Raw genomic sequence first — 22,504 nt, 5'->3', positions numbered from 1 at the left:
AGCCCCGCCCCCGACATCCTCCAGCCAATCACCTGCAGCCCGGCATATTAGAAGCCCAACCCCCTGAAATAAAATAAAAAAATACTCAACGGCCCGGGCTGCCGCCTCCTCCCCGCTACCGCGCACCGCCACCGCAAAATAAACGGGACCAGGGAGAAAAGCCGGGAAGGACCGGAAGCCGGGAAAGCACAGAAAAAACGGTACTGTCTTTTGCCGGGACGCCTGATCACCCTAGTCCCGGGCCCTGTGTGTTTAAGGAGCCCGGCCCCTGGTGCCCACATATTAATTCTCTGCAGGGCCCTGAGATACAGGACGAAGGACAGAGGGGACATCACTTCCTCTGCAGGTGGGCGGGGCCTGGGTCATGGGGCGGGGCCCTGAGATGCAGGAAACGGGAAATCCCTTCCTCTGCAGAGCCTCCATAGGTGGGCGGGGACTAGGTCAGGGGGCGGGGCCTCAAGTAGAGCAATGAGGGGCTGGAGCAACAGGCTGGGAATGGTGAGAGGAAGGGGCGGTGCCATTGTCAGTGGGCGGGGCTGCCATCTGAGACAGGCTGGGAGAGGTGAAGGGGCGGGGCCTCAGTCAGTAGGTGGGGCTGGAACCTGAGGCAGGCTGGGAAAGGTGAAGGGGCGGGGCCTCAGTCACCTCAGTTGGTGGGGCTGGGGCCTGAGAGGAAGGCTGGGAAAGGTGAGAGGGAGGGGAAGGGTTAAATCTTGGGGGTAAAAACCGACATGAAAAGGAAGAGACACAAAGAAAAAATTAAGTACAATGGAGAAATACATAAGAGGGAAAAGAAAGACATGAGGGGGAGCAAACAGAGAGAATCAAAGGGGAAAAGAGGGAGACATGAGTGGGAGAAGAGAGGGAGAGAGACATGAGTGGGAGAAAAGAAAGAAAAATGAAGTGAAAAGAGACATGAGGGGAGAAAAGAGAGACAGGAGGGGGAGAAAAGAGAAGGATTGAGACATGAGGGGAGAAAAGAGAGACAGACATGCATGGGAGAAAAGAGACAAAGGAACACGGCACAAACGGATTTGGAATAACTAACTCCTTTATTGAGCCAACAAATTAGTTAGTTATTCCAAATTTGTTTGTGCCCTGTGTTCCTTCAGCTACTACTTGCATTGAATTGATTACAGGCTTTCGTTCAAGCACCGGAGCACCGGTAATTGTATCATCTTTTATTATACTTTTTGTTTTAGGTGTGCAGCATTTATTTCATATACTTGGAGAAAAGAGAGAAAGACATGAGAGGGAGAGAGACATGAGGGAGAAAGGGGAAGAAAAAGAGATAAAGACATGAGAGGGAGAGAGACATGAGGGAGAAAGGGGAGGAAAAAGAGAAAGATGCTGGGATAAGAAACCTCAGGTTGTTAGAGAGAGGATGTCAGGGGAAATATATATTGGGGATTAAATAAAGAGAATTGCATGTGTGGGAAAAGAGAAGAGGGAGGGGGAAAAAGATACAAGGGGAGAACAGAAAGAGTGAGATGAGCAGTGTTAGGCCTCGGCCATGTTACTTGCTTGCTGGCGGAAACGCGCTGATGCGCGCTCCCGCTCAGCATGAGCCCCTACAGCCGCAATTAGAGCGGCTTTAGTAGGGGCTCACCTACACTTCCGCAAGCGCGCGGAAGCATAGGTCTTAGGGGAATTTAAAATTCCCCCGCTTGCCGGCGCGACAGGCCGGTCACGTGAGTGGATCGCCCAATGAGGCGCTCGCCCCCTGACGGCGCGTGCGGTAAGTAACCGCAAGGCCAGGGAAAGCACCCGCTTTCCCTGCGCCTCAGCATGCCAGCAGGGGGCCTGGCCGAGGCCTAAGAGAGAGACATGCTGGGGAGGGAGACATGCTGGGGGGGGGAGGGGAGAGAGGCATGCTGGGGGGAGAAGAGAGAGACATGCTGGGGGAGAGGAGAGAGATGCTGGGGGGGGAGAGGAGAGAGACATGCTGGGGGTGAGGAGAGAGACATGCTGGGGGGGGAGAGGAGAGAGACATGCTGGGGGGGGAGAGGAGAGAGACATGCTGGGGGTGAGGAGAGAGACATGCTGGGGGGGAGAGGAGAGAGATGCTGGGGGGGGGAGAGGAGAGAGACATGCTGGGGGTGAGGAGAGAGACATGCTGGGGGGGAGAGGAGAGAGATGCTGGGAGGAGAGGAGAGAGACATGCTGGGGGGGAGAGGAGAGAGATGCTGGGAGGAGAGGAGAGAGACATGCTGGGGGTGAGGAGAGAGACATGCTGGGGGTGAGGAGAGAGACATGCTGGGGTGAGGAGGGAGACATGCTGGGGGGAGAGAGACATGCTGGGGGGGAGAGGAGAGAGATGCTGGGAGGAGAGGAGAAATACATAAGAGCGGAAGAAACGAGACAGAAGGGGAAAAGATGGGAGGGAGGCCCAAAGAGAGGAGATGGGGCAAAGCAGACCGAATGTGATAATGTTGTAAGATTTGCAGCGGCCCCATTCTTCAAGTTTGTCCTGGGCCCCCTAAATTCTGTGTGCGTCCCTGGTGGAGCTGATAGTGGCCACATGACCGGGGAGACTGCGAGGGAGCTCCCCTCTCCTCCACCCCAAGTACCCAGAACCCCACATAGATCACACACAAATAATGACACGACAAGGTCTGGCGGTACAAGGCCCCGGCTTTTTATTTAATCATGAAATAATTGGTAAGTGCTACCCCTGCCAGAGCACTCACTCAAAAACGGTTAAAGGTCAACGGTCCTTGAACCGACGACCTGTGATACCCAATCTGGGCTCACGTGACCCAGCCATTGACGTGAGTGGGCTCCCGGAACTCACGTTTAAATGAGCCCGGCCTACTCGCCACTCCCAGCCCCACTCGGCTTTAGGACGCGCCTATAGTGCCCGCAACGTCACCCGTCGCCGCTAGCGAAAGTTGTATTTTGCTTTGCGGCGGCGAGGCGGGTGACCAGGGCATTGATTGGTTCAGAGGCTGTCGCCTCATGTGAAAATCAAATATTCCCGGCTTCCGAAAATCACGTCGCCCCATCGCTTTGTCGCCGTTGCGCTCAATATAAGCGCATGCGGCGGCGACAATGCATTTGTTTTTGGTCACCGTCACTATAAGCGCGGCCTTACCCAGCACAGAGTCCCTTCTGGCAAGGATAAGCACACTTACCCCCCCAACTACCGCCACCTAGGGGGCTATTTAATCCCCTTTAAACTTGACCCGTACCGCCATGACCCTCATGAGCCCGCCTTGCATGCCATTATTAAATAAATCGTAACCAATGTCCGACAAGTGTGCCCCATCGACCTACACAAAACCGCTAGTCACGGGATCGAAGTCAGGATGGTCTCTTTACCTCGGCTAACAGATGCATCCCATGGGGCTGGCATGGCGCGTGTATGCGTCCTTGTACAACACATCCGCCACAGTACTTGCATCTGCCGTCTCGCTCCCTATCTGTGATGCTGGTACCGCCACACCACTTGCGGAAGACCTACACCTCATGTTTCCACCACCCTTAATGATGAACCCAGCCTGGCCATACTCGGAACCGCTACCTGCCCCCTGCAACAGGGCTCCCCCTTGTCCCTCAAAGGCTTTTGAAGTACACCATCAAAATTACAGTCAGACCCAAAGCCCATGCCACATTAACCCATACAGGCCCCACCTCTTGTCGGACCTGCGCAGACCAAGGGGGGTATATCCGCGTTACAACGCGCCAGCAAAAGCAATAACGTCTGCTACGTGTGTACATCTTGGGATGTTTGCAATGCCTTTCGTTAGCGATACATATGACATGTCCGGGCCTTAATCATTCTTGCAGACATATCCACTAACCCAGTTTACAAATCCTTGCCACGTAATTCTTTTTGGTTATTCTTTTTTCCAGCTAATGTCTGTAGATCATCGTAATTTAGCAGCTGCTACAGAGTTATCCTTTCATAGGCCAGGAGTCATCAAAACACGATCCGAGCTACAGCGCCCAAATGGGCGATATCTGCCATTGACTTTAATGGCAGGTGTTGCCGGCTTGGGCGCCAGAGCACGGATCATGCTTTGATATCACCCGGTCACAGCCTTCACTGTCATGACTTAGGCCCTGTCAAAAGTGGAACCCGCTAGCTTCCGCGCTCCTCCGTGAACCGGCGTCGCGCTTGAAATACAAACTTGTTAGTATTGCGAAGCGCCGCTCTCCCTGTAGCGCATGTGCTAGCACGCGCGCACTATGCGCATACGCATTGGTGCCCAAGTGTTTGTTTCTACCCCCCACTATGGACGCTGCCTTAAACAATGACTTAACAGCTTTAACTTTTAAAAGTGCCTCTGCTTAATCACTACAAAAATGGTAGTATGGTATTCAGAATATTTCAGCATCATTTTTTTTTTACTACAATAATCAGTTGAACATATAGTTCAAGTGCACATTGCTAGTGGGAGTGATAAGATAAAGAACTGTGTTTACAGGTACATACACACATCTGTTTTGCAGAGATACTGTCTTATCGGAACCTGGGGCCCCAGCTCTTTAAATAAACCCCCTTCTCTGCATCTGTAATGTGTTTCAGACCAACTGGGGAGTTCAGGGGGGCTGCCTCACTGGATCTGTGTAAGGCTGGGGCCATAGAGGGTTGAGCCGAGCCGCGCTGACGCTGAGGCTTGCATGGGCATAAAATCGCGCAGATTTCAGCAGGCGAGCCAGTGGGCGCGATCGGAGGTGGGGGCGATCGGAGGTGGGGGTGACTGAGGGAGGCGGGGCAGTGACGTCACTGGGCCAATCGTCTGAGACGCGTCGACGTCACCGACGTCACGGCGCCGTGACGTTGACGCAGCTCTGCGCTGATTGGATGTTTTCAGCCGACAGCGCGCTGAAAAACAGCTTGGCTGTCGGCTGAAAACTCCAGCGCCTCAGCACGCCTGCGGACGCTCGCGTGAGCCCCCTCTCAAGGCATCCTCATTGAGGATGCAGGGGCTCAGCGCGGAGCGTCCGCACGTCTCAGCGCGCCCTGTCCTTCTATGGACTCGGCCTAAGATTCCAGACGCATGTGGCAGTCCCAGCATTGATATGGTCGCAGTTAATAAAAATATGCAGTTAAAAGTTCTGCATATAAACTGTACACCTTGAGAAAGAGCGGAAGCTCGAAACATGTCGGTGGGGGCCTGAGGGCTCATTTTTTTCTTTGTAACCATGCTCTGACCTGTTAAACCTTTATTTTTGGGACACACTCTCTAGCAATTTATTTATTTTTTTATTTTTTTATATTTTTTCTGTAGTAATGCTCTAACTCTCCTTCGTGAAACCTGCATATAAACTGACAGTGGGGGGGGGGAGGTTTGCAAAATTGTAACTTGGTTAAAGGAACTATCCCCTCTCCATTTCCCTAGTCGCTCTGCAGCAGCCTCCAGTATTGCAAGTAGCTGTTTGGATCGCACCGTGCCACGGTATAGGTAGGTGTTATAATATTCATCCGCGAATAATCCTTGTTTGTTTGGTGAAGGGCTGACCTAGCTGGAGGGGACTGTAAGCTTTTCATAACACGAAAGCAGCTGATTTTCTTGGCATAGTCAGGACCTGGCGGAGACATGTTGTAGGTGTAGTAAGAAAACCACGCATTGCTGGAACAGATGTCCAGGTTTGAGGACTCCAGCAAGATTTTGGAGATGTTCTTTAAATGTATGGGACTGTCAGGGACCCCTGCTGTGTTAATCAGATGTGTTATCTGTTTAATCAGATGGGCCATTAGTCTCTACAGAAATGTCACTGAAATGTTGCAGCATGTACCTGGGTCTTGTTGGTGATAGCCCCAGATTTTCCAAGGCAAGTTTTAGAATACTCGTCGGCGCACCTGTAAGTCAATGTCCGGGAGTCACCAAAGCGCAATCCGTCCTATCGCACCCAAATTGCTGTTATCTGCCATTTACTTTATAGTCGATTCGGCCGCAACAGTGCGCGGCGGGCTTTGATGTCTCCCGGCCAATGGGTACTATGCTAAATAGGTCTCTCGCCCTCCCCCTCTCCCAACCCCAGCATCTAAGACTGATTTAGCTATTTATTTTTAGTCCTATATAGCTCGACTAAATATCTTATAGAACGGTGAAATAAAATAAAAAAACATCTCTGAAGAATGTGTACGAGTAGTCGGGACAGTTTTGCACGTCTGTAATCCTGACTTCGCTGATTGGCACTATTGCAGTTGGATAAATAACCCCCATAGAGTTCAAGTGTTGAGTTACATTGCTGGCTACATCATTAGAGTGACATTCTGTACCGGGGACCAGAGAGGGGGGAAATAAAAGAGCAGGGCTCTCTGAGCCTTGTTTGGGGTAAATGTGGGTATAACTTCTGCACTGAAGTTTGCTTGTAGCCCTGCTCACCACAAACAGGACTAGACCGCAGGGCTGAGGTGGGGATGTATATAACAGCTGCCCTACAACCACGGAGCCAGGTCCGGAATGCGTTGTCTGAGTCGTAGAGCTGGGTCGGGGCAGGAGAGCTCCGGGAAGCCGTGGTACTTGCCGTGATCGAGGAGAGGAGAGAGAAGAATTGTCGTTATCCAAAGCCGTGATCGAGGAGAGGAGAGAGAAGAATCGTCGTTATCCGAAGCCGTGATCGAGGAGAGGAGAGAGCGGGTGTCCAATAACAAGCCGAAGTCCAGGGGTAGAGAAGAGACAGGTCCAGGTACAAGCAGGGGTCACAACACGAGTCAGGCAAGGCATAGGAACAGACAAGATCCAAAAAGCAGCAAGCACAGCACAACAGTGTTTATGTCTAGCAAAGTGAAAGTGAAACAGGAAGGCATTTAAAGGGGAAAGCACCAATCAGGAACTAGCAGATGATGACCTCACACATAAGCCACGAGCCGATAGGGTAGTGCAGGATTGGCTGCTGGTGTAACACAGCTGATGCTGCTAGTGTTCGTTGGCGTGCGGTGTGCGCGCGTACGAGTAGTGCGACGCAGAGTGGGTGCTGTGGTGACACTGCGGGAGCGCGCCTCAGCGGATGAAGCATTGCGCAGCTGCGTGCGCACCTATAGCGGTCTGTGAATGTCAGAGGTACAGCCGCATGACGTGTGCTGGGGGCGGAGCCTGGCGGCGATCCTGACAATGTGTGTGTGTATGTGTATATATGTGTGAGTATATCTGTGAATATGTATATATGTGTGTGTATGTGTATATACACTGGCGACACACTTTATTCGAGCTCGGCTAGTCCCACGAATTCGGGTATACCCGGGTGTATTGAGGTTTGTGACTGTTTTCTGCCCGAGTGCATTGAGGTATTTTCAGGCAGGGATTGAAGCATTTTATTCCCGCTGGCTGCAATACTGCACAGTATATATATATATACTGCATTACAATTCATGAATTTATGCCATCTGGTAGACACGCGAAGCATTGCAGCCTATTAAATCCTAATCATTATCATTTAACAGATCAGCCGCCCGTCAGCCAGGCATGAACCCAGGCTGGGAAGGCAAACGCAACGGGGCTTGTCAGAGGTGAGGAGCGGCGCATTCCAGGTATCTGCCAGGTACATACTGGGTATTTGCTCGAATAAAGTGTGTCGGTGCAGTATATGTGTGTGTGAATGTGTGTATGTATATGTGTGTGTGTGTGAGTATATGTGTGTGCATGTGTATATATGTGTGAGTATATCTGTGTATATATGTGTGAGTATATGTGTGTATGTGTATATCTGTGTGTGTGTGTGTGTGTGTGTGTGTGTGTGTGTGTATGTGTATATATGTGTGAGTATATCTGTGTGCATGTTTTGTGTGAGTGAAAGTAAGTCCTAAATAAGATCTGCTCAACTTTAAATTACGTGCTGGAGGGGGGCAATCAAGGAACAGAGGGGCAAATACACACGAGCAAGGAAAAAGTTCCGATGTGATGCACTCAAAAAACCTCCACAAATATATGTTAAAATATAACTTAATAATAGAAGAGTAAAAAAATAAAACTCAACAAGCGCAATCATATAATTAAAACATAGTGGAGAAAAACCCTGTGGCACTAGGTTTTAATTATTTGATTGTTCTGATTTTTTTTTTTTACTCTACTATTATTACAAGTTATATTTTTTCTTCTATCTGTGGAGGTTTTTGGAGTGCATCACATAGGGGAACCTTTTCCATGCTCGTGTATATGATTTGAAATAAGGCAGACTCCGTAATGAGCGCCACACCTTTTCAGCATCGGACTTCCGCAGAGTCTATCACAGATTAGAACATTTCTATTGCAATGTCCCACTTTGACCCAGAAATCCCACATCCCGCTCAGTGTGTTAGATTGCAAGCTCTTTGGGGGAAATCACGTTACCTTCCACTGTATGTTCTACTTTCATGTCGTATTATCTTGTTCCTGAATTGATTTGTTAGCCCCTAGTCAAAATAGTCTTGTCGTATTATAATTTGTCTATATACTCCTACCGTACAGCACCGTGTACATGATTGATGCCTCATTAAATAATTACAATACTAATTTGGGTCTTTGAAAGTAGTACCATAGTAGCAATTGGACTGGCATCATAAGACCCCCAACAGGTCAGGTTTTCAGGATATCCCTGCTTCAGCACAGGTGGCTCAATCATTGACTCAGTCAAAGACCCAAATTAGCATTGTAATAGCAGTAGGGTTACCTAACAAGTGAGTTGCACTATATTTTTTCTGCCACCAGACTTCGGGAAGACTTGTTCAGTATGCTGGCTCAAACTGCTGGTGTCACCACCACATTTGAATGTGGCGTTCAATGGGTTAAATTAAAATGAGGTGGCGCACGGGGTTGCTCCGTGATTGATGATCCTCTTCCTGCACGGTGGCGTCCTTTATTCAGCAGACCGCGATGTCCCCAACGAAACCGAGTGATTAGTTTGTGCCATAGCTACTACACCGTGGGACCCCATGGGGTGCCAGACACGCATGACGTAGAAGCCACGTCCGTGGGCACACAAAGGGTTAACCTTACCCTCACCCCCCTCCCCCCAATGGAATGTGGCCCATTCACTTTATATGGGAGGGGTTTGCATTTGATTTGTGAGCACAGATTTGTCAATCATTTCTGATTTCCCATGCATAGAAAGCACAACAGAACTAGAGAGGTAGGGTTACCATCAAATAAACGGCTTCCGGAAAGACACTTGAATGTCATGGCGGGTTATTAAAAAAAAAATGAAGAAACAGATTACACAAACTTGGGATACTTCCTCAGCAGCGTATTGTAAAGTAATGTTATTAAACTGGTAGATTGCGAAGTTGACCGAATATTGTGAACGTATCCGGCTGTAGTATTCCAACAAACACTACTTGCATTAAAGGAGATCTATGTATGTATGTATGTATGTATTTATTGTGGCAAACTGCTCCCTTTATGTAGCGCTGCCGCTTGCCCAGGCTCTTCCTGACACAGTCTTCTAGGGTTTGGTTTGTATAAAAGGGGGACAAACACGTGTATACACACAATGGGGCACTCAGCCCTCAACCTTCAGCGGTTTATTCTTTCATTAGTGACACTACACATTTTTAAACACCGTCACTTTAAGAACAAAATAAATCATAAAAGGAAATATCTACTCCTGTCAGGAGTCTAACTCACATGCATATCCCTATCTGCAACATTGGCTGGCTAAGCCAGTTACCAACTTAAAATAACACACAGAGATAACATTGAGTCCTTAACTGTGAGATGGGGACAGCGTCCCATTAGAACTTCAGATGCTGCAACATGTGGGGGGCCGTCTACCCCGAACTGGATACTGGGGAACAGCAGTTTTCCTCCCAGCCTCCAGGCTCTACGACCGAGACTGAAAAAGCAACCCTCTCTGCTCTAAATACCTGTTCTAGTAATTAGGTGAGCAGGTGAGTGAAAATCAGGACCATTGTAAAGTCGGGTATGGATTTCCTATCCTCCAGCCTTAGTGACTGTGAATCTGTGGAGCGGGTCACATCCATACTAAGCCTGCACTTTCTTCTATAAATTAGACAGAAAGCTGCCCACTATCCTGGGACTATGTCACAGTATGTATGTATGTGTGTGTGTATGTATGTATGTGTGTGTATGTATGTATGTATGTGTGTGTGTATGTATGTATGTATGTGTGTATGTATGTATGTCTTTATTTTTATAGCGCCATTAACGCTCCACAGCAGTAATACACGTGACAATCATATAAATAACAAATAATACAAACAACACATAATGGGAAGAATCGCTTCAGACATAAAAGTAACATTTAGGGAAAGGAGTCCCTGCTCCGAAGAGCTCGCAATCTAATTGATATGAATCTTCTACTCACTAAAATGTGGCAGCCACTCTTGAACACCCATGGCCATTCATTTAATGATAGGTCATGATTTATATTAGCTATGGCATTTTAGTGAGTAGACCCCTCAGTGGGACAATACTCCACATGCAGTGATTGTGTAATATAATGTCTCATAATAAGCAACGTGATGCATGCTACAGGGAAGCTATCCTTTTTTTTTTTTTTTTTCAACTTTACTTTTATTGGGTTTTCCATGCATACAGTATATCACCAACAATTGTCTCAGGAATCAACTGTAATCCGTATCTTTTAACAACACGTAACATGAATATGACATCAACTGAGGGTAACATACATTCCACAAACATGACTCACCAAACTGGCAAGACACAACACAGACAGGAAAGAAGGGATAGGTGGGGGGGGGGGGGGGAGAGAATAGGGTGCCGCTGCCGTTGCATCCGTCGTTTCAAACTCCTGGCTTCTTCCCTACTCATCGGGCTCTTCTCTATCATCTACTCTAACCGTCCGTCTCTATGTGGTCGTGGACCCTGCGTTGTCAAAGGAGAACGCACCTGTATCTATCATTGTAGGATTGCGGATATACTTATCCCCGGGATGTCTGTCTGGGTGAGCCAAGGCGTCCAGACTTTTAAGAAATTTGGGCCGGTGTCGTTGACCAAACTCGTCAACTGTTCCATCCGGCAGACGTGCCAAATTCTGTTTCTAATCATGGGTATTACAGGTAAATCCGATTGTTTCCACAGTGCTGCTATCTCGCTGTCACGCTGCGCTCACCACAAACAGGACGGAAGACCGCGGGGCTGAGGTGGGGTATGTATAGGCACCGACCCACAACCACGCAGTCCTGTCCGGAGTGCGTAGTCCTAGTCGTACCGCGTCGTAGGGTTGGAGAGGTCAGGGTAGTCAGGGTACTTGCCGTGTTCCAGGGTTGGAGAGTCCGGGTAGGTAGAGTTTCGTAGCCAAGGTCCTGGGTAATAGAAGGTAGAGTAGTCGAGTAACGAAGCCGGGGTCAAAGCGCTGGAGAGTGTAGAAATCCAAGAACAGGCAGGGTCAAACAGGACAGACAGGTTCAAGACAAAACTAAACAGCAGCGGTGAGCACAATGCATAAACAGGAGTTTATGCTCAGCAATGAAGGACAGGCAGAAGCAGGTATATAGAGGGAAGGGTCCAATTACCTTGCAGGGGTGTGTACTGGTCCACCAATGGTGTCAGAGAGACACTGATCAAAAACAGCTTGCAATTAGGCTTTCCTGATGCTAGCTCTGGTTGCCGGGCAACCCGCGCGCGTGCGCGATGCGCGTCGCGACGTGATGACGTCATGCGTTTCATTCAGCAAGTCTCCGCCTGTGGGAGGCTCCATTAGCTCCCTCACGTTCTCCTGCTTCCTGGTTGCCGAGCAACCCGTGCGCGTGCGTGCTGCGTCTCGCAGAGCTCCGCCATCACGCCGCTGCGCCTGCACTGCCCTGGCAGTGCGTGGGCGCATGACTCTGCCCCGTGGTGCTTCCCTGAGTCGGTCTCCGCGCGGATCAGAGGCAAGTGTGACAGTATCCCCCCCTTGAGGGGAGACCTCCGGGCGAACCAGAGATGGTTTCTCAGGATGCCTACGGTGGAAGGCAGAGATGAGGCGGTTGGCATGTACCTGATGATGAGGAATCCACTCTCTCTCCTCTGGGCCATAGCCTCTCCAGTGTACAAGATATTGTAATCCTCCTCTGGATATTCTGGAGTTGAGAATGGTCTGAACCTCATATTCTTGTTGGCCCTCTACCAGTATGGTTTGCGGAGGTTTAGATTGTCCTTTGGGGGATGAGTCTTGATGATAAGGTTTGAGAAGGGATGAGTGAAATACAGAAGGAATCCTCATATTTTTTGGCAGTTCAAGCCGATAGGCTACTGGGTTGATCCTTTTGGTGATGCGGAAAGGGCCGATAAAACGTGGTGCCAGTTTGGGTGAAGCTACCTTTAGCCGAATGTTTTTGGTAGATAACCAAACCCTTTGTCCTACAGAGTACCCTGGGACCTCTCTTCGGTGACGATCCGCTTGTCTCTTGTGTAATATACCAGCGTGCTGTAGATTCTGATGGATCTTTTGCCATAGGTGTTGTAAGTGGCGAATCCTGTCCTCTGCGGCCGGGACTCCAGACTTGGAGATGAGGGAAGGAAGTGCCGACGGATGGAAGCCATAGTTGACCATAAATGGTGACTGTTGGGATGATTCGTTTTGTAGATTATTGTGGGAGAATTCTGCCCATGGGAGAAGTTCCGCCCAGTCGTCCTGAGTGTCAGCGATAAAGCACCTCAAAAACTGTTCCAGAGACTGATTGGTGCGTTCCGTCTGTCCATTGGTCTGGGGGTGATATCCTGATGAAAAGTGTAGGGTAACGTCCAGATTTTTACAAAACGCCCTCCAGAACCGGTAGATGAACTGGGATCCTCTATCGGACACTATGACCTGCGGGGACCCATGTAACCTGAAAATCTCCCTGATGAAAACCTCGGATAACATTGGTGCAGTGGGTAAACCCTTCATAGGGATGAAGTGTGCCTGTTTGGAAAATCTGTCCACCACCACAAGTATAGTGTCCATGCCTCTAGACTTGGGCAACTCAACGATGAAGTCCATCGATAGATATGTGTCCATGGACGTACTGGGATGGGTAGTGGTTGAAGGAGACCTGCTGGTCTGTTGTGTGGCGTCTTGCTTCGAGCACAAGTAGCACACGTAGCTACGAAGGCTTGTATGTCTCTCCGCATGTAGGGCCACCAGAATGTGCGTTCGATGAACTCAGTAGTTCTTTTGGTGCCAGGATGGCCTGCAGTCTTGGATGAATGTCCCCACTCCATGACTCTCCTCTGGAATTTACGGGGAGTGAACAACCGGTCCTCCGGAACGTTGAGTCCTGCCGGGATGTTGTTCTGAGCTTTAGTAATGTCCGTTAAGGCACTAAAAGTATTAGCAGCCAGAATACAAGTGGAAGGGAGAATGGTCTCCTGTTGATCCACCTTGTTATCCTCTACCAGGAACTGTCGTGACAAGGCGTCGGCTTTAATGTTTTTAGAACCAGGAATGTAGGAAATGAGGAAGTTAAAGCGAGTAAAGAATAAGGACCATCTTGCCTGGCGAGATCCTAGTCGCCGTGCTCCCTCAATGTACAGAAGATTCTTATGGTCCGTAAGTATCGTGACTGGCGACTCTGTGCCTTCCAGTAAGTGCCTCCACTCCTCCAAGGCCAGCTTGATAGCGAGGAGCTCCTGGTTACCTACATCGTAATTCCTTTGGGCGGAGGAAAACTTCTTAGAAAAATAAGCACAAGGATGAAGTGGAGCTTGATGATTCTTTCTCTGTGAAAGTATAGCACCTGCTCCTACATCGGAGGCGTCGACCTCTAAAAAAAAAGGTAACGAAGGATCTGGATGGGTTAAGATGGGTGCTGAGGTGAATGCCGTCTTTATTCTCTCGAAAGCCTGGAGAGCCTTCTCAGTCCACCTTGTAGGATCAGCTCCCTTCTGTTTGAGTGCCGTGATGGGTGCTACTACCGATGAGAATCCCTGAATGAACCTCCGGTAGTAGTTAGCGAAACCGAGGAACCTTTGGATGGCCTTGAGGGAGAGGGGACAGGGCCATTCGAGTACCGCCTTGACCTTGGTAGGATCCATAGCAAGACCGGTATCCGATATGATGTAGCCGAGAAAAGAGGTGGATGTTTGATGGAAATGGCATTTCTCGAGCTTGGCATACAAATGGTTCCCTCTTAAACGCTGCAGGACTTGCTTGACATGCATCATATGTTCCGGCATGGATCTGGAAAAAATTAATATATCGTCCAGGTATACAATAACATGGTGGTCCAGAAGGTCTCTGAAAATGTCGTTGACAAAGTCTTGGAAGACTGCAGGAGCATTACACAATCCAAATGGCATGACCAGGTACTCGTAATGCCCGTCGCGAGTATTGAATGCTGTCTTCCATTCGTCTCCTTCTCTGATTCTAACCAGATTATAGGCTCCTCTGAGGTCCAGTTTGGTGAAGATCCTGGCTCCCTGGAGTTTGTCGAACAATTCGGCTATCAATGGGAGGGGGTAGCGGTTTTTTATGGTGAGTTTGTTGAGACCCCGGTAATCAATGCAGGGTCTGAGGGTTCCGTCCTTTTTCTTGACGAAAAAAAATCCTGCCCCCGCAGGTGATAACGATTTCTTGATGAACCCCCTCTGGAGATTCTCCTGAATATATGTTCTCATGGCCTGGGTCTCAGGAATAGATAGTGGGTATGACCCTCCTCTGGGAGGTATGGCCCCGGGTAGAAGATCGATGGAACAGTCGTACGTCCGATGTTGCGGAAGTACCTCTGCTTGACGTTTGTCAAAGACATCGCGGAAATCTTCGTATATCCCCGGCAGCTGTACCCTGTCAGGATCCGTGACCTCCATTCCTGCCACTGCCTTAGGAGCAGACATGCAATGTTCCAAGCAAAAAGAACTCCAACGAAGTGGCGTGGCCTCTGTCCAGTCAATGACAGGATTGTGGATCCGGAGCCACGGAAGTCCCAGAATGATGTTCGAGGAGGGGGTGTGAATGACATCAAAGGTTATAGTCTCGGAGTGAAAGTCGCTAGTCATGATGTTAAGGGGTATGGTTTGTAAGGAAATGATCGCGGGCTGCAATGGTCGTCCGTCAATGGCTTCAAGACCTACCGGTCGATCTTTGGGTACCAACGGTATTTTATTCTTGAAGGCGAACCTTTGGTTCACGAAGTTTCCTCCTGACCCCGAATCCAGAAAGGCCTGTGTCTGTACTGTGAAGGTCTCACCGGATATGGAGATAGGTAGATAAAACCTCGTAGAGGGTTGAGGAGGGGGAAAAGTTGCAGTACCCAGCGTGATCCTCCTTATACTCACTGGGCTTTGGCATTTCCCGGCTTCAGTGGACAGTTGAATACCAGGTGGCCGTTATTGCCACAGTAGAGGCATAGTCCCGCTCGTCTTCTTCGTTGCCTCTCGATAGGCGAAAGGCTAGTTCCTCCCAGCTGCATGGGTTCATCTAGGACAGGAGTTGTGGAGAGTAGAGGCCCTGTGGTAGACAGAGAAGACGATTGTATACCTCGGGAGTGTTTGTTTCTCTCCATCCTTCTTTCTTGAAGGCGCTGGTCCATCCGAATGCACAGGTCTATCAGGTCCTCAAGTCCAGCGGGACGATCCAGAGCTGCTAATTCATCCTTCAACCGTTCGGACAGGCCCTGCCAGAAGACTGCAGATAGAGCCACATCGTTCCAGCCGGTCTCGGCCGCCACCGTCCGGAAGTCCAGGGCATAACGAGCCACAGTACGGTCTCCCTGAGAAATATTAAGCAGAGTGGATGCAGCCGTAACCTTACGTCCTGGAGTGTCAAACACCCTTCTAAATTCGGTGACGAAGAGAGTAAGGTCAGAGGTCAAATCTGGGCGTTGCTCCCAGATAGGAGAAGCCCATGCCAGGGCGGCGTCCGTCAGCAGGGAGATTATGTATGCGACTTTAATACGTGAAACCGGAAAATGAGAGGGCATTAGTTCAAACTGTATGAAACACTGGTTCAGAAACCCCCGACAACCGCTGGGATACCCTGCATAACGGTTGGGCGCAGGTAGTCGTGGTTCGGAGGTAGGTGTGATAAGTGCAGGAGTGGCTGCGAGTGGAACGGGGTTGCTGGCAGATACAGATAAACGTTTAACTTGTTCAGTCAGGGTATCCATGTTTTGTTTAAGTTGGGAAACTAGTTGTTCCTTTAGTGTAAATGAGCCGGTAAGTTGCCGGAAGCATTCCTCATGGGTGTCTAAGCGTCGGGCCACCTCAGCGGTGTCCATGTTTGTTGGGCTGAGCATATTGTCAAGCTGCGCTCACCACAAACAGGACGGAAGACCGCGGGGCTGAGGTGGGGTATGTATAGGCACCGACCCACAACCACGCAGTCCTGTCCGGAGTGCGTAGTCCTAGTCGTACCGCGTCGTAGGGTTGGAGAGGTCAGGGTAGTCAGGGTACTTGCCGTGTTCCAGGGTTGGAGAGTCCGGGTAGGTAGAGTTTCGTAGCCAAGGTCCTGGGTAATAGAAGGTAGAGTAGTCAAGTAACGAAGCCGGGGTCAAAGCGCTGGAGAGTGTAGAAATCCAAGAACAGGCAGGGTCAAACAGGACAGACAGGTTCAAGACAAAACTAAACAGCAGCGGTGAGCACAATGCATAAACAGGAGTTTATGCTCAGCAATGAAGGACAGGCAGAAGCAGGTATATAGAGGGAAGGGTCCAATTACCTTGCAGGGGTGTGTACTGGTCCACCAATGGTGTCAGAGAGACACTGATCAAAAACAGCTTCTAATTAGGCTTTCCTGATGCTAGCTCTGGTTGCCGGGCAACCCGCGCGCGTCGCGACGTGATGACGTCATGCGTTTCATTCAGCAAGTCTCCGCCTGTGGGAGGCTCCAGCAGCTCCCTCACGTTCTCCTGCTTCCTGGTTGCCGAGCAACCCGTGCGCGTGCGCGCTGCGTCTCGCAGAGCTCCGCCATCACGCCGCTGCGCCTGCACTGACCTGGCAGTGCGTGGGCGCATGACTCTGCCCCGTGGTGCTTCCCTGAGTCGGTCTCCGCGCGGATCAGAGGCAAGTGTGACACTCGCACCTGGTGACTGTTGCAAAGTGCGTGATTAATTTGTGCAACGCATTTGACAGACCCTGGATCCGTCTGCCCAATAGGAATAACCACGGTTCCAGGGGATCTCCAAACCGAGTACCCTCTGTATCGAATCTCTAATTTGTTCCCAAATCGGGAACTTCTGCTTTGGGCAGAGCGGGGAGTATCCATTGACAAATTTAGATAATTTTACTGGGGTATAGTACCAACGCATGAGGACTTTATATGCGTTCTCCTTTAACGTGGTGCAATTTGAACTTTTCGCTGCTGCCTGCAGGATCCCGTCCCAGTCCTCGTCCTCTAATGTCTCCCCTAGATCTGTCTCCCACTGTCTCATGTAACTGGGCCTTGTGGTCGTCTGAGTCTCAGGACAGAACACTTCCTTGTACATTCTAGAAGTTAGTCCCCGCGTGTCCGTATCTCTAGAACACAGCTGCTCAAAGTTTGTTCTTGCCGGTCTAATTGGGAATTTGTTATAAAAATCTCGGATCTGGAGGTATCTAAAGAATTCCTTGTTTGGGATATCCTTTGTGGATTTAATTTGCTCAAAGGTTTTTATATGTATCCTCCCCTCCAGATCCTTTAATCTTGTGATACCTGCCTGTGTCCAAGCTAACAACCGCTATTCATTCCTGAAGCGAAATCCGTGTTGCCGATTATCGGGGTCATTAGGGAGTGTTTGGAAGTGAGGTTACAACTATTTTTAGTAGCCTCCCAGACGTTCAAGGAATTGGCCATGGACTGAAGCGGAACCCCCATTTTTGGGGGGCTTCCCGTAGGGAGTCAAATCAGATTATGCAGCTCAACCGGGGCACCACAGCTTTTCTCTAGTTCCACCCACCGCCTCTTGTTCGGATCTGCGTGCCACTGGACAATTTGGCTTAATTGTGCCGCTTTATAATAAGCTAACAAGGTACCGCTAGTCCCCCTTTGGAAGTAGGCCTCTTTAAGATACCTTTTGCAATTCATGGGCTTTTTTCCAAATGAATTTCATAATGTTAGACTGTAGGGAGAGGATGTCGGAGATCACTAAAGGTATTGGCAGGCTTTGGAAAAGATATAACATCTTTGGGAGGAGGTTCATTTTCACGCTATGCATCCTGCCAATCCAAGATATGCCGCCCCTCATCCATGTCCTAAGATCCTCCCCCAAAGTCTTAATCATCTTTGGGTAGTTTGCTTTGTATAGAGTTTTGTAATCCCTGGTGAGATATACCCCTAAGTATTTGATAGCGGAGGCTTGCCATTTAAAATTAAAGTTTATTTCTATTAATTTTTCTAATTGTTTGGGTAAGTTGATATTTAGAGCTTCTGATTTTGTCTGATTAATTTTGAAACCCGAGATTTGATTGAACCTTCCTAGGATCGCAAAGGTGTTGGGGAGAGATGTGAGGGGTCTTGACAGTGTTAAAATCACATCATCAGCGTATAGTGCCACCTTTATGTGTCTGGTCTCCAACTGTTATTCCTCTTATATCCGGGCTTCGTCTAATGTGCGCTGCTAGGGGCTCAATACAGAGGGCGAACAGCAAGGGGGACAGCGGACATCCCTGCCTTGTTCCGATACGGATGCTAAATTGTTCCGACGGGAAGCCCTGATGCCGCACCCTTACTGTCAGGCCCTCGTATAAAGCTAGTATGGCATTTAACAGACGTCCCTCGAAACCAAATGCCTTCAATGTCTCTTTTTTTATAGGGCCAGTCTATCCTATCGAAGGCTTTTTCAGCATCTAGACTTAATACCATGGACTGGATGTTTTTTTGTTTGGCCAAATCAATCAAATCTATAATCCTCCTGGTATTGTCCGCCGCCTGCCTGCCTTCGATATACCCTACCTGATCCGAGTGGATTAACCCAGGGAGGACGCTATCCATCCTGTTTGCTATAAGTTTGGAAAAGATTTTAACAATCGAATTGATCAGTGAAATGGGCCGGTAGCTCTTGCAGTCTGCCGGGTCCTTACCAGGTTTATGGATCAGGGAGATTGAAGCCTGCAACATTTGTGTTGGGAAGGAGGCCCCTGCTAGAATTTCGTTAAAGAGTTTTAACAGATGGGGAGCTAGTCATTTCAGATATTTCTTATAGTATAAATTAGAAAACCCGTCTGGTCCAGGCGCTTTTGCTGGTTTAAGTGTCTTAATTACCTCCGCCACTTCCTCAAGTGTGAAGTCTTTCTGTAATACCTCTCTCACAACTCTGCCCAACCTCGGTAGTTTTGTCTCCTGCAGAAATAATTTTAGCAGCTCTGTGTTTTTCTGATTGTGGGTGACCTTGTTTCCATCATACAATGTTTCGTAGAAACTTTAAAATTCCTCTACAATTTTTCTAGGGTTGGATGTCAGGTCCCCTCCCTGTGTTCTAATGACGTGAATGTGGTAATTTGGAAGCCTATTTTTGAGCTTATTGGCAAGTAAGGTATCTGGCTTGTTAGCTTTTTCGAAAAATTTACGTCTGGTCCATGCCATTTCTCTCTCGGCCTGGGCGGATAAGAGGAGATTGAGCTTTGTTTTAGTGTCTAAACGTTCTTTCAGATTTTGTTCTTGTTTATTAGCTTTAAGTAGTTGTGAGAGATCTGCTAACTTCTTTTCCAATTCTCTGATTTTGGATTCTCTCTCTCTTTTGCCAAATTCATTAAAATCCCTCTGAGGGTAACCGTATGGGCCTCCCACAGTGTGCTGACACACTCCCCTCATTCTCCTTGAAATATTCCTCAATCTTATCTCCCACCTCCCTTTCTATATCTGGGATTTTTAGTAACATTTCATTTAGTTTCCAATTCGCTCGAGGCCTGTCTAGCGGAATTAGCGTGCATCGCAGCTCGATAGATGCAGGGTCAGACCATGAAATATCACGTATCTCAGTGCGAGAGACCCCGGGAACCATTCTATTTGACACAAAGAAGTAATCTATCCTACTGTATCTGTTATGTGGGTGGGAAAAAAACGTGTACTCCTTCACCCTCCGATGTTGTTCTCTCCATATGTCTGACAGTTGACAGTCTCTCAGACCCTGGTTTATTGTTAACACGTCCTGTCTGTGAGTTGTGTGCGATTTAGTACATCTGTCAAGGTGGTTCAGCGTCCTATTCAGGTCACCTGCAACAATGATGGTACCTTTCGCTTTTTTACTTAGCTGATAAAAGAACCGTTTGAAAAAGCCTTCTGCCGGCTCACAGGGAGCATAGATTGCCGCCAATGTGATTGGCTGCTCATGGGCATTCATTTAATGATAGGTCATGATTTATATTAGCTGTAGCATTTTAGTGAGTAGACCCCTCAGTGGGACAATACTCCACATGCAGGGATTGTGTAATATAATGTCTCATAATAAGCAACGTGATGCATTCTACAGGGAAGCTATCCTTTTTTTTAATCATGTAGCAGAGATATTGTAAATGTATGATTTTAAGACCTAGACCTATGTGTGTATATATTTAAAACACTGTGTGTGTGTGTGTGTGTGTGTGTGTGTGTGTGTGTGTGTGTGTGTGTGTGTGTGTGTGTGTGTGTGTGTGTGTGTGTGTGTGTGTGTGTGTGTGTGTGTGTGTGTGTGTGTGTGTGTGTGTGTGTGTGTGTGTGTGTGTGTGTGTGTGGTTTTCCCTCAAAAGCCCCTTATTCAATATGCTTTGAAGCCTCTATATGTCATTTAAATAAAATGTGTAGGCTTCCCTGGCTTAAAGAAGTGAGTACCCAGCATACTGAATCGGGGACATATGGAGTACAGTACAGTACTTCCTTTTCTGTCTATTCGTGTCTCTGTGTTATGCACTTCGCTCTGTTCCACCTCTCTCCCTCTTCCCATCAATTTCTCTTTCTACATTTGCCAGGTACCAACATGAATGAGCGCCTCAGAGGAATCCTGCTCTCGGCGCTATTGCTAATATCAGTGATTATTGGAATAACTGCCTTCATGATCAGCCTGGCCAAGACCAGTGATTTAACCCTTCCACCGCGGATGAAGGTAAATCCCAGCAGCATTGTGGCATGCAGAACTCTGTGAAGCCTCACAACACAACGCTAATAATGATGTCCGTGCTTTAAATTAGGTCATCTGACTCCACCACACGAGAAATACACTTTAATTGCTTTTAGACGTGTGTTTATATTGTAGATGCAGCTGTAATATCTATATTGGATATAAGCAGCTATAGTCACACACTATTCTCCAATAATACCAACATTTTCAAATGTCACATTGTAAAGCCAGTACAGCTCAACCCCCTTATAACGCTGCGCTTGGGGTCCAAAGAATCACATCGCGCTATAAGCGAATCGCGTTAGAAATAATGTACAATTGTATGCATGGTACAATAAAGTATTTAAGATACCAAAAACCGTGTTGTAAAGTATTCATAATTACGAAAATTGGGAGCCACGCTTGCATCACGTTATAAGCGGATTTGCGCTGTAACGGATCGCGTTATAACGGGGTTGAGCTGTATAACCAGCCTCACACTGATGAGACACAAATAGGTTGAAATAGCTGTCTGTGGGTAGGTTTACTGGCTTTGCACTTCTTTAACCCCGGCGGTGCTGAAAAGCTGTGTTATGCGGCAAGCATAAGCTTATAGGGGTCCATGTTAAAATGGACAAGAAGTAAAAGGTTTCACTGTGTGCTCATTTGCATGTCATTTCCCAGAATCCCTGGCTGCAGTGGATGCTAAGATATAAGGGGGAAAGGCAGGGTCGCAGACCTGTCTTGGACGTGTGAATGTGCTCACAAGGGGCATTTTTATTTCCAATAAAACCCCCAGTCCTGCTTCACTCCCAGCTCCTTCACGGGTGTTTGAGCTCCAGGAATTGCATGACTCAAAATGTCCAAATCCACAGCAGGTGTATAATCCAGTGACCACGTGTCTCGTGCAGAATACCAACACGTGTAAAAGGCATTGCGTGATCATTCGAGATTTGACGCACTGTTTGTGTATTCTGCAGTATGGAATAGTGATCGATGCTGGCTCCTCACACACCTCACTTTATGTGTACCAATGGCCCTCAGACAAGAAGAACAGCACAGGAATTGTCAGTCAGGCTCACGTCTGTAATGTGCAAGGTAGGTAACACCCATGAGCAGTTGCATCCCATGGTATCTATGGCGAGTTCTAAAAGCCATTGTTCTCCCATTCTAAGGTAAGCATTGCACAATCTCTCATATCTAGTACATCATGCACTGTTACCTGGAGCTAAGCTTTAAAGAACAATGCAGCCTTGTTCCGTAAACATGAGGTTATTAATATTTTATACAGTATTTTGTTTGGCGTAAAGGGGCAGTCCAACATCCCGGATCAAAAATAATATTGTGTAAAGAGTTTAACAAAACAACAAGATAGGTTGCGCTAATTCTAATATAATAATCACCAATGTGATAATAGAATGTAAAACCTAATATTCTATGATTGCAAGAATAAAGGCGGCTGCCTGCGATATACCTCTGACCCCCTGGTCAGAGAAATGGAATGTGAGAAAGAGATGTATATCTATGGCGCCCAACATGTACAATTAAAAATAATAATAAAAAATAATATATATAATGTATACAACCAGGACTGAAGATTTGTATCAGATCCAGGACTGTGCTCCAACAGGTGTTACTCGTGCTTGA

General features: G+C 48.1%; 1 protein-coding gene across 5 annotated transcripts in view; it reads left to right on the top strand.

Annotated features, from left to right (window-relative positions):
• Positions 1–24: 24 nt before the first annotated feature.
• LOC142472237 (ectonucleoside triphosphate diphosphohydrolase 8-like) overlaps positions 25–22,504 on the top strand; it is an 80,774-nt gene continuing 58,294 nt past the window's right edge. The window contains exons 1-4 of one of the 5 annotated variants that reach the window (XM_075579153.1): positions 26–200; positions 5,349–5,411; positions 20,730–20,863; positions 21,838–21,955. In XM_075579153.1, coding sequence (XP_075435268.1) covers positions 20,738–20,863; positions 21,838–21,955 — 244 coding nt within the window. In that variant the 5' untranslated portion in view covers positions 26–200; positions 5,349–5,411; positions 20,730–20,737. The other 4 variants (XM_075579154.1, XM_075579152.1, XM_075579156.1 and 1 more) reach the window with 4 other exon arrangements.

The sequence above is a fragment of the Ascaphus truei genome, chromosome 21 (genome assembly GCF_040206685.1).
Source record: "Ascaphus truei isolate aAscTru1 chromosome 21, aAscTru1.hap1, whole genome shotgun sequence".
In the NCBI taxonomy this organism is placed as follows: Eukaryota; Metazoa; Chordata; class Amphibia; order Anura; family Ascaphidae; genus Ascaphus; species Ascaphus truei.
The sequence above is the reverse complement of the archived record's forward strand: the minus strand, read 5'-3'. Positions and strand labels throughout refer to the sequence as shown.